Source organism: Conger conger, chromosome 4 (genome assembly GCF_963514075.1).
Source record: "Conger conger chromosome 4, fConCon1.1, whole genome shotgun sequence".
NCBI lineage: Eukaryota > Metazoa > Chordata > Actinopteri > Anguilliformes > Congridae > Conger > Conger conger.
This window is the reverse complement of record NC_083763.1, coordinates 39,454,559-39,467,241: the sequence shown is the minus strand read 5'-3', so window position 1 is coordinate 39,467,241 and position 12,683 is coordinate 39,454,559. Positions and strand designations below refer to the sequence as shown.

General features: G+C 42.2%; 1 protein-coding gene across 1 annotated transcript in view; it reads left to right on the top strand.

The window, feature by feature from the left end:
- The window catches only part of si:ch73-173p19.2 (V-type proton ATPase 116 kDa subunit a 1), an 89,212-nt gene that overhangs the window by 40,615 nt on the left and 35,914 nt on the right, over nucleotides 1–12,683 (top strand). The window contains exon 11 of the mRNA XM_061238956.1: nucleotides 11,086–11,219. Coding sequence (XP_061094940.1) covers nucleotides 11,086–11,219 — 134 coding nt within the window. The remainder of the gene's footprint in view (nucleotides 1–11,085; nucleotides 11,220–12,683) is intronic.

The window sequence follows — 12,683 nt, the reverse complement described above, 5'->3', positions numbered from 1 at the left end:
TAAAGTTAGTCAATGTTTCACACGCCAGGAATAATGCTGCTGAACCCAACACTTTCTATTATTATCACATTTAAACATGCTCCGCCTCTTTCTCACTGCTCTCATTTTTCCTCACTCTCACTCTCCTTCTCTGAATTTTGCCAGGTCATCATTTTCCCTCACAAAATGAAGCAACACTTTTGACCGTTTACCGCGGCTGATCTTTTACCCTATAGTTGAAATAATGATGCTTTAGCCATGCTCGTAGCTCAAGTAGACACGCTGTTGACACATGACTCTGTCGGTGGCAGTTCCTTGGCGGGCCTGTCTCCACAGTTGGGCCAGGTTGGGGTTGGGGTTGGTCCACCCAGTCACAAGCTTGGCCCACCCTTGAGATTTGCATATTAAAGGAATATACAGTATAACGGTTGCTTTGTCCTGAAACTAAAACCATTAATGATATTAACAACAATGAGAAGGAGAGGGAACATGGTCATGCAAAACAAAAAGTAGCTGTATACATTTATGCAGTTCAATGCAATGGCAGACAGAATCACTTAAAGGCTAAACGTTAAAGGTTAAAGGCTAAAAAGCCTGACAGTCAAGATTCCCGGTCCACCGCCAAAAAGTTCATACAAAAACCAAAAAGATGAAATAGTCCACAATCCGCACGGTAAAAAGAAAAAGGTTAGATCTCACCCCTCTGTGGTTTGGAAGTCCATCATTTCAGTTCTTATAATCCATGGTATCCAAAGAAAAAGAAAAGTATTTTAAATCCAATGGGCCTTTGTCTTTCCTTTTCTCAATGGTTCAATCAGTCCAACAAAGCAATCCTTTTCCTTGCTTCTTAAAGTGATCCCCAACAGTCCTAACTAGGCCTTAGCCCCACAACCATTTCTCTCACACCTTCTTCTTCTTCTTCTTCTTTTGATTTCCGGCAGACTAGGCACGGTCAGTGCATTGCTGCCTCCCACCGATCAAACATTAGACCACAAAACAAAACCAAAAAAAAAACTATATATATGATCTATATCCTCGGATACAGGCCCGTAGCGTTAAGAAAGTCTATAACCTTTCTTGCGATCTGACTCTGGTGTTTTGATTCTCCTAGTATTGTTTTCAATGAGAAAGTCTCAACTCCCAATTTTGCTGACTCCACAAAAAGTTATCTTCTTTCCTCAGCATAAAGTGGACACTGCAGCATCACATGGAGGACTGTTTCCAATACCCCACACTCTTCACAATTACCATTTATATGCTTGCCTACTAATGCCAGTCCACTCCCTATTCCACAATGCCCCAGCCTTAATCTGGTCAGTTTTATTTCATCTGCCCTACTCATCCGCCCCCTACTCCTCACTGTGACTGATGACTGTAGATGCCTCCCTTTTCTCTCCTCCTCCCATTCCCTCTGCCACTGGTTGTACATCCCCTCCCTGACCATGCTTTTGTATTCTTCTAATCCAAATGACACCTCAACATCCACTCTTTCCCTTGTCAGACTATCTTTTGCCGCTCTATCTGCTCCCTCGTTGCCCTCAACTCCTACATGAGATGGAACCCATAAAAATCCTACCCTACACCCTCTTCTCTCTAACCTATAGACTCCTAGCATTATTTCTTGGCTAATATTTGGTCTAGCACTAGTTCCTCCTCCCTCCAGAGCTACCAGGGCTGCTGCTGAATCAGAGCACAAAACTGCTTTTCTGGGACTCACTTCCTCCACCCACCACACTGCCCACAGTAGAGCAATTAATTCAGCTGAATATATTGATATCCCATCTGGCAATCTCCTTCCCTGGTAGATCTGGATTTGAGGAACACACATACCAAACCCTACTCTTCTGCTAACAGGGTCTCTAGATCCATCAGTATACACCTGAATATGAGAGGCCCACTTCTCTTTCAAATGTTTTCCTACTACTAATACTGGATCTCCAGCATCTTCCTTCTTCAATATTTCCAGAAGTCTTAAGTCTATGTTGGGCTCAGGCCATAACCAGCGGGGCACTGCTGGCCAACAAATACGGGCCTCCACTTCTACTCTTTCAACTCCTAAGTTCTCTGCCCACCCCCTTACTGAATTTACAAAACTGCCTTTCTTTATCCTACCATCTCTACCTGCGAATTCCCAATATTCAGTCAACAATGAGTTTGTAGGAAGGGATGTTCCGAATCCTCTCAATTTAATCCAGTAATGTAGCGCTAGTTTGATTCGTCGCAGTCTCAACGGAGCCTCCCCCATTTCCACCAGCAGCGCTGGGATTGGAGTGGTGCGAAATGCCCCGGAACACAACCTCAAGGCTTTTGCCTGTATTACATCCAGTTTCCTCAAAGTTGTTGCAGTTGCAGACCCATAAACCAAACATCCATAATCCAGAACTGACCGTATCATTGCCTGATGTATCATCACCATTGTGCATCTATCTGCTACCCAAGAACAACCTGACAAACACCTCATAATGTTGATGACCTTCTTACATTTTGACACTGTCTTCTCTATGTGTACTTTCCATGTCAACCTTTCATCAAGCCATATTCCTAGGAATTTAAACTCCCTTACCCTTTCAACTGGGGTATCATATAAAATCAAGTGTTGATTATTTATTTTCCTCTTCCTACCAAAGACCATATACTTTGATTTTGTAACAGAAATTTTAAAGCCCCATTTATCAGCCCAGATTTTAACTTTATCAAGGGCAGCCTGCATTTGTTTAAATAAATATTCCACATTTCGGCCTCGCTTCCATATTGCTCCATCGTCTGCAAATAAAGACTTCCCTACTCCTTCCCCCACCTCACTGAAAATATCATTAATCATAATATTAAAGAGGACTGGACTAATTACACTCCCTTGAGGCATCCCATTGTCAATTTCAACACTCTCAGATAGCACCCCTCCCACTTTCACTTGCATAGTACGGGATCTCAGAAAATTCTGAATCCAATTTAGGATCCTCCCACGTACACCTGCATCATACAATTTAATCATAAGCCCTTCTTTCCATAATGAATCATATGCCTTTTCGATATCTAGAAATACACTAACCACTGCCTCCTTATTCATAAGGGCTTTCTTCACTTCCATATCCAACATTAAAACTGAGTCCATAGTTGATCGTCCTACTCTAAACCCACTCTGATATGGAGAAAAATATCCTTTCTTTTCTAGCATATGCACAAGCCTGTCAGTTACCATTCTTTCCATTATCTTGCATATCACAGCCGTAAGTGCAATAGGACGATACGATCCAGGACTAGCAGCTGCTTTCCCTGGTTTCAATATCGGAACCACTACAGCATGTTTCCATTCAGCCGGAAGTTCTCCAAGTTCCCACACCTTATTGAGCATTGATAACATATCCTCTAGTGTCCTCTCCTCCATATGTTTAAAAAGCTCATATCCTAATCCATCCCTTCCTGGAGTAGTATTCCTTCCTGGTCTAATTGCTCGCTTCATTTCATCCATAGTAAATAATACATTGACTACAGCGCTGTTCTCCTCATTTACTTTTAGCTTGTGCTTTTCTCGCATGGTCATCTGATTCCTTCTTAATAAGCTTTCCTCCCCAATGTTACTTGAACTGTGCAATTCTTGAAATGTTTTAGCACACAAATTTGCTTTCTCACCATTACTTACTGCTTCCCTACCTTCCTCCATTAGGACAGGCATGGACACCTTTCTATATATATGCCATACGATGTACTACCCTCCAGACTTGCGTGATAGAGGTTTCTGGCCCTATTGTTCCAAAGAAGTTCCTCCAGCTTTCTCTTTTAGCAGACTTTATGGCTTTCCTTGCTTCTGCCCTCAACCTCTTATATTCTACTACACATGCTTCAACTGGAGTCCTCCTCAGTTTTCTATAGGCCTTATTTCGGGCCCGCACTGCCTCATCACATGCTTCGTTCCACCAAGGCACTATTTTCTTCCTCTTAGGTCTTTCCTTCTCTGGAATTGACATGTCAGCTGCCCTTCTTACTGCACAGCAAAAGGATCTATTCCACTCATCCAAGCTACCCTCACTATTGACCTCTCCCATAAATATTGAACACTGCTCTCTGAACTTCTCCCAATTAGCCTTAGAGAAATCCATCCTGCTTGGCATGTCTACCAACTCCTTTCTCAAATCTCTACCAAACCGACTTAGAGTAGGAATATGATCACTACCCATTGTATTCCTTTCCAACAAATGCCACTCTCCATTTCTTGCCAAATCAGCTGACACAAAAGTTAAGTCAATGCATGACACAATATCCCTACCTAACTGGAACCTAGTCGACCTACCATCATTCAAAACTACCAAACAGTGCTTATCCAAGAACTCCTCTATAATTATACCATTACTATCCAGGGACTCACTACCCCACAGTGGATTGTGTGCATTAAAATCCCCAACCCATACAACTGGAAGCCGAACCTGATCCATTATCTCATCTAATTCTTTCATACTCAGCTGACGACAAGGATTATACAAATTAATTAAAGACATCCTACCCCCTAAATACCATATCTCCAGCACCACACATTCAAGAGCTGCCTGTATATCAACCCGTCTATATTGAACCCCTTCTCTCACAAACACTGCACAACCCCCTCCTACTTTCTCTTCATCTCTTCATCTCTTGACCATTCGCTATCAGGCTACGGGCATTCCATTGCAATAGATAAAACATAATTATCCGTCTTCACTCCTCGCCACTCTTCTTCCTCTTTTGCTTTCTTCCCTTCTTTCTTTAGAAAATAAGTACGTATGAAGGTTAGCCGGTTCCACTTGCTCAAATTTCAGGAATTCACTTGCAGCTTCAACTACTACCTTTACCACATCCGATTTGTTTTTTGCATGTTTAGTTGCCCACACTACTTCCACTATGAATGCTAAAAATTCAAATTTGTCCACAATCACTGAATCATCAGAACCTCTTGGAGTCTGCCTCCCCTGTCCTTCTCTCCCATCTCTTACCACTCCCCTTTCCGTATCTGCAACCCTTTTCACTGCTTCAGCATAAGATACCTCCTTGTTACTTTCTTTATATTGATGCACCTTCATAGCCCGTTCATATTGACCACATAGCCGGCTTCCAGCTATATGTCCCCCTCCACGGCTTCCACATTTCACTGCGGTTTCCTTACATTCTGCAAATAGATGCTCACCTCCACGTTTTCCACATCTTAGGGCTCCCCTACACGCTGCTGCTATGTGCCCATATCTCTGACATTTGTAACACCTCAGAGGAGGTCTCCTGTATGGTTGTACTTTATACACCACATATCCTAGTGTTACTCTCTGTCAGAACCTCCTCTTGAAATGTTAACAAAACTGTCATAGACTCTTGTCTATTTCCGTCTATTGTTATTTTGAATCTCACAGCTTCACTAACTTTGGCCCCTTGGACGTCTCTGACTAAGTCTTCCATTGCTAGTTTTAGATAGACTCCATAGATCACTCCTTTCATGCCAGGTTTGTGCCCTGGGACAATCGCTTCCACTCCTTTTTTCCCAATCGCCTTTAGTTCCATGGCTTTGGCCAACTGAGCTGCCGATTTACAGAACACCAGCAATTTGCCGTCTACAAGAATTTTAGCGTGGAGGATTTCATCCATCCCTGCCTTCAACGCCTTGGTCAACTCAATGGGGTTAAATGAATTGAAACCTGCTTGTCCCTCCCTAAGTTTAAATATGACTTTATACTCCTCACTCTGACTCATCTCACTTCTTGCTTTTTTTGTTTCCTCACTCCAGTATTCTCTTCCCTCTCTCTCCTGAGATAAATTGTTCCTATCCTTTCTTTTCCTATCTTTCTTCTTAGTATTTCCCCAATCCCCTCCACCTTCATCGTCAGATTGCATTGTTGCCAACAGTTAACTTTTTAATCAGTCCAACCGAAATGAGTAATTAGCAGTTTATAATTTCTCTCACACCACCAAAACATTTTTTCCTTTGTTCTCCTTAGCACCTCCCCTTCCTGTCTCTAGCACACCCCCTTCCTGACTCCTGGTGGTGAGAAAAGGTATAGCTACAAAGAGATACGGAAGAGTTTACAGGCCCTGCTAACTGATGGAACCCTATTCCTTAACAGGGTTACATATACCCCCCCTTTCACGATGAAGCTCAGATGGGCCGAAATACACTTTAAGATTCTGTACATGGAAAATATCACTGTTATCCGGCTGGTCAGTAAAAGCTACTCTGTAGTTAACTGGACCAAGTTTTTTCAAAACCCGCGCAGGACCTATCCATTTTGGTGCCAATTTGGCCATGAAGCCTGCTTCCCTCCTAGACAGTGGATGGTCTTTGACCCACACCAGATCATGGCATTGGAAGGACACTTTCTGGCGCTTGAGATTATAGTAATGCCCTTGCTTTTCCTGTGCCCTCAACACATTGTGTTTAACCTGCTCCACCAAACTTTGTTGTCTCTCAAGGAGGGAGTAGGCCCTTTGGTCAGGGTCAGGTGACTTGCTGATGAGTCTTCCCAAGGGACCTTTTAATCTCCGCCCTAGGGCTATTTCTGCAGGGCTGAAACCAGTGGATTCTTGCCAGGCTGAATTGATGGCATATCGAAACTCAGGCAACCATTGATCCCAGGTTTTGTGTTTGTCTTTAACAAAGGAAGCAATCATGGTCTTTAATGTACAATTAATGCGTTCAGTCAAGTTTGTCTGAGGGTGATAAGCAGTGGTGAGTTTTTGTACTACACCCCATTGCTGACAGACTTGGTTCAGGAGATGGGAAGTGAACTGGGAGCCCCTATCTGACACCAAGTAGGCCGGTGTATCCCATCTCGTGAAGATTTCATCTATGAGAATTGAAGCAAGCTTTGGGGTCATCGCTTGCCATCGGGGAAATAGCTCAACCCACTTAATGCAGTAATTCACCACAGCTAATAGGTATTGGTTTCTCCTCTTGCTCTGGGTAAATGGTCCCATATAATCAACCCCTAGCATATACGCTGGCTCCTGAATGGCAGTTGACTGTAGATAACCAGATAGTTTGGTCAATTGAGGCTTGTACTTTTGACAGGTAACACAGTGCTTGATGTACTCCCAAACGTTCTTCCTCACTTCCGGCCAATAGGCTACCTCTAGGAGTTTGAGCAATGTTTTTAGCCTCCCTAAATGACCGCTAAGTGGGCTGTCATGAAAGTACCTTAGAAATTGATCCCTCATTTTTGATGGAATGAATAATTGCAGTTTCTGACCTCCTTGTTTTTGAGGCACTGCTAGAAAGAGGAACCCGTTCTCCATCACATAAGCAATGCGGCCTTGTTTCTGGACTCGTTTCTGGACACTTTGGATGTCTTTCATGATTGCTTGGGTTTCGGGGTCATACTGTTGCACTGCAGCAATGTCTGCCCAATCAACAGGAAGTGTACACTTATGTTCCTTGGACCCTTGATACACCCCAAATTGTGATATTAGTCCCACTGGAGCACGTGACAAAGCATCTGGCACCACGTTGCATTGACCTTTACGATAGGTCACATGGAAGTCAAATTCTTGTAGTCTGATTGTCCATCTCACCAGCCTAGAGTTAGGCTTTGGGTGATTAAACCCCCAGGCAAGTGCAGAGTAGTCAGTGATGACTTCAAAACGTCTACCTTCAAGGAACTGACGCCACTTCTCCACAGACCAAACAATGGCAAGACACTCTCACTCAGAGACCGAGTCGTTTTTTTTCTGCTGGGTTAAGGAGCCGGGATGCATAAGCAATGACACGCTCGCTGCCATCCACCTCTTGCGTCAACACAGCGCCAAGACCAACATCACTGGCATCAGTTTGCACTTTAAAGGGTAGCTGGAAATTGGGAGCTAGCAGCACCGGTGCATTTGCTAGATCCCTCTTTAGACCTTCAAAAGACTCCTGGCATTCTGTAGTCCAAACCCAGGGAGTATTCTTTCTCTTGAGTGCGTTAAGTGGTGCAGAGCATTAAGCAAATTGTGGTATGAAACGATGATACCACCCTGCCATTCCCAAGAATCGTTGAATGTCTTTAACTGTTTGTGGCGTAGGAAAGGATATAACAGCTTCAACTTTCTTTCTGTCATTATGCCTTCCGAGGAGACTATGTGCCCCAGAAATGATACTGATGGAAGGAGGAGGTTGCATTTTTTTAGGTTCACAGTTAGCCCAGTTTGTGTAGTCGGGCAAAGACAACTCTAAGATGCTCCAGGTGTTGTTGCTCTGATTGAGAGTACACCACAATGTCATCGATATACACAAAGCAGAATTTTCCCTTGATGTCCTCTAGAACAGTCTCCATGAGCCGTTGAAACGAAGCAGCAGCATTCTTGAGACCAAAAGGAAGAGACAAAAATTCAAACAGCCCATAGCAGGTTACAAAAGCTGTTTTCTGGATACTAGCAGGGTCCATGCCCACTTGCCAGTAGCCACTTTTAAGGTCAAGTGTACTGAACACTGTAGCCCCATTAAGTGACTCCAATATCTCTTGCACTTGTGGTATTGGATAAGCATCCAGATTAGTTTTTGCATTAATGCCACGATAGTCAACACAGAAACGCATACCTCCATCTTTCATCCTCACCAGCACCACTGGCGAAGCCCATGGTGATGTGGAAGGTTGAATGACGCCTTTGCTTAGCATGTCTTTTATTTCAGCCTGTAGAAAGTCTTGCTTCTCCCTCGACACCCGATATGCCTTCTTTCTTATGGGGACCTCATCCGTTCTGATGATGCGGTGAGTGGCCACTGTAGTGTGCCCTAAAGAATCTGTGCACACCAACGGCCACTCATGCAAGAGGTTGTCTAACTGCTTCCGGACTGGCTCTGAGGTGGTAGCCCTTTCAACCAAATTGGCAATGAGATCCTCAGTAGCAGGAGAAGGTGGTGTGGTTGTAGGCATTGCCAAATACATTTGCATATGTGCTTTATTGTTACTGATACCCCCTTGGTGGTTGAAAGAAAAAAACCCCACCGCATCTTCACATGGTAAAGCATAACAGTCATACGGTTGATGACCGTAAACGCAGTGGTCGGCCAAGGAAACTTAGTGCAGCAGATGAAAGACACATCATGCTTACTTCTTCTTAATCAGAAGATGTCCAGCAGTGCCATCAGCTCAGAATTGGCAGAAACCAGTGGGACCCAGGTACACCAATCTACTGTGCAGAGAAGTCTGGTCAGAAGTGGTCTTCATAGAAGAATTGCAGCCAAAAAGCCATACCTCCGACATGGAAACAAGGCCAAGCAACTCAACTGTGCACGAAAACACAGGAACTGGGGTGCAGAAAAATGGCAGCAGGTTCTCTGGACTGATGAGTCAAAATGTGAAATATTTGGCTGGAGCAGAAGGCAGTTTGTTCGCCGAAGGGCTGGAGAGCGGTACAAGAATGAGTGTCGGCAGGCAACAGTGAAGCATGGTGGAGATTCCTTGCAAGTTTGGGGCTGCATTTCTGCAAATGGAGTTGGGGATTTGGTCAGAATCAATTGTCTCCTTGATGCTGAGAAGTACAGGCAGATACTTATCCATCATGCAATACCATCAGGGAGGCATCTGATTGGCCCCAAATGTATTCTGCAACAGGGCAATACCCCACGCATACAGCCAATGTCATCAAGAACCATCTTCAGCGTAAAGTGCAAGGAGTCCTGGAAGAGATGGTATGGCCCCCACAGGGCCCTGATCTCAACATCATCGAGTCTGTCTGGGATTACATGAAGAGACAGAAGCATTTGAGGCTGCCTAAATCCACAGAAGAACTGGCTAGTTTCTCCAAAATATTTGGAACAGCCTACCTGCTGAGTTCCTTCAAAAACTGTGTGCGAGTATTACCAAGAAAAATGTATGCCATTTTGAAGGCAAAGGGTGGTCACACCAAATATTGATTGGATTTAGATTTTTCTTCTGTTCATTCACTTTTTCTGTTCATGCATTTTGTTAATTGATAAAAATGAACTATTAACATTTCTATTTTTGAAAGCATTCTTATTTTACAGCATTTTTCCACACTTTGCACAGTACTGTACCAACATTTTGGGAAATATACCTTTTTTGTTACTTAGCCAGACTTAGAGGAGATGTTCGATTTCATTTTCATTTTTATGCATTCACTAGCTCAATTTCCATGTTAGCTAAACATGTTAGCTTAGCATAAAGACTCTAAGCCTATAGGAGTCAGTGGCCTACCTCGGTGAAGAAATACACCTTATGGCAACTCTAAAGTGGTCTGTGGGTGTACTTACACTTGTGTACACTCCAATACAAGTGTACACAAGTGTAAGCAGAGACATTAAGGTCAAAGGCAGTCTATCTGCTGGGAGAGAGACAGAGAAAGACTCCTAGTAAGCACTTAATTCAGAAAAGTGGTCTAATAGTAATACGGATAAAAAATAAAAGGTTCTTTTTTATTTTTATTTTTTTTAATCACGTGATTGTCTTCATGTTAACACACATTGTCAATTAAGAATCAATTAAGAAAATTACCCTTACACTTTTTAATTCGAGTGCAAAACTGTAGCAGTTGTGCTTCAGATGCTGAATATAATGAGCTAACACAGTTGGGCTGTCACATTTACATTTGAATCATGTTAGAATCATGTCAGAATATGTACATTAATCTTAATGTTTTTTGTTTTTCACACCATTCTTTGTGTGCATGAAAATCCCAGATCAGCCATTCACCATTCTCATGTTTCACCAGAACAACAACTGAACCTCTTGAACCCGTCTGCATGCTTTTATGCATCAAGTTGCTGCCACATGATTTGCTGATTAGATATTTGCATTAAGGCACTGCCGTACAGGTCTACCTAATAAAATGGTCATTGAGTGTACCTTGTGAATTATTTAGGTTCTATACAACATATCATGCAAAAAAGTTATGCCATTTTATCAGTCTGTTCCTATAACAACACATTTTTGGAATATTAGACAGGCAATGGTATTGTTTCTCACAACAACTTACATTATGGAATGTAGTAAGTATTATTTACTCATTGAAACTAAAGTGTGTCTGATAAACTTTATGTATATGTTTAAATTGTTTTCTAAGCCCATTATATGGTCATATTTATGAGTTGGTCGCAATGACTGGTGTGGGAATCATGTGGGAATGTGTTTATTAATATCTCTGTCTGTCCCTCAGCTCCTTACAGCATTGTGACATTCCCTTTCCTGTTTGCCGTCATGTTTGGGGACTGTGGCCATGGACTGGTCATGATGCTCCTTGCTCTCTGGATTATCTTGCAAAAGGAGACGTTCAGAAATATGAAAAATGAGGTATGGAACGACTCTTTAAAAGAAGTCTGCAGAAGTTGTATGTAATTTACAGGTGAATCTGAATTGATATAACTCATCCATACTGCAACAATGATCTTATTCTACCTGGGGTCCTTGTAGCTCTGTAGAATGAGGATGATTCAAGCCAGTATCATTTCAAATGTGTTACTTTCCATTCTGTCGGAAATGTTCCCCAGAACTCAAGGGCCAGAGTTTTGTTTGAAAGTTGTTCAGGATGGGATGGGTTTGTGTGGTGTGCCTTGAACTGCTTAGGGGGGTCTAGGGGGTCCAGGGACATGAAATTTGAAGAAATGTGTAATGTTTAACGATATACCATTTTCAGGTCAGGTGCGCTTCTGCTCACTTAGATATTATTTGTAAAACGGTTTTTGACCAGGGGTGCCAAAATGTTTCAAAATGATCCTGGAAATAACGTAGTCTAGCCTAAATGCTTAGAGAACATCATTAGAGAACATCATATGTTCTCTAAGCCCCATACATTTTTTCCACTGAAATTTTCTATAACTGCGTTCACTAAATATACTGTTTGAATTGGTAAAACTCATGGTTCTATCTGTATTAACTATTTCATGATGCCTTTGCTTAACAACAACAGTTCCTTCATTTGTAACGTGGGGTGGCAAAACAAGCGTGGGGGACCCCTTCTCTGCATTTTAGAAATCGACACACAAATTAGGGTAAATTCAGTATTCTTTCCAAGGCAAGGGTTACCAGCAAATCAAATCCATAATAGTTTCTAATTCCAAAACGAGTTTCGCTGCTTCATACTAAAAATGGACTTGTACATAGGAATGGCATTATGTTTTGTATAGGTTCTCTGGCACATGGTCATTAAGTGTGTCTGTGTAGGCAACTACAGCATATAACTACCTAGGAGTATGGTATTACACTGATGAGTGAGTAGCATTTTAGCTCATGAAATTACGTTTCCAACAGTACATAGTTTGTTAGGCTTGCTTAAAAGAACACACATTGTTTTGCCTGTTCAAACGAACCATAACGGTTTCATTACACACACTGAGACCATTATGCCTATAAAAGGTATGATGTTTTATAACAAAAAAAATATTTGACAATACTAAATAGAACTACTCTGGCTTTGGAGGCCTTGGAAGAAGTCACTTCTCTGAGAAATGCAAAAACGCCTCTGAGGAGGGCATCTTCACTGACTTAACCCCATGTTATATCAGTAAGCATCTTCTATTTTATTTTTATTCAGTATACTTATAAATAACATGCAAGCTTGCTTTTGAATAATTAATTGCATGTAAAGTTGTGGGATGTTGATGGGTTTGGACAGTGAAGCTCGTACGTGGGCTCATGTTCCAGAGAGCCTATACAAAATATCAATAAGAGCATTCGTATATACAAGTACATTTATAGAAGTATGCAACAGCAAAAGGGACAAGAAATTCTAAATAAACAATTGACATTCTATCGCTG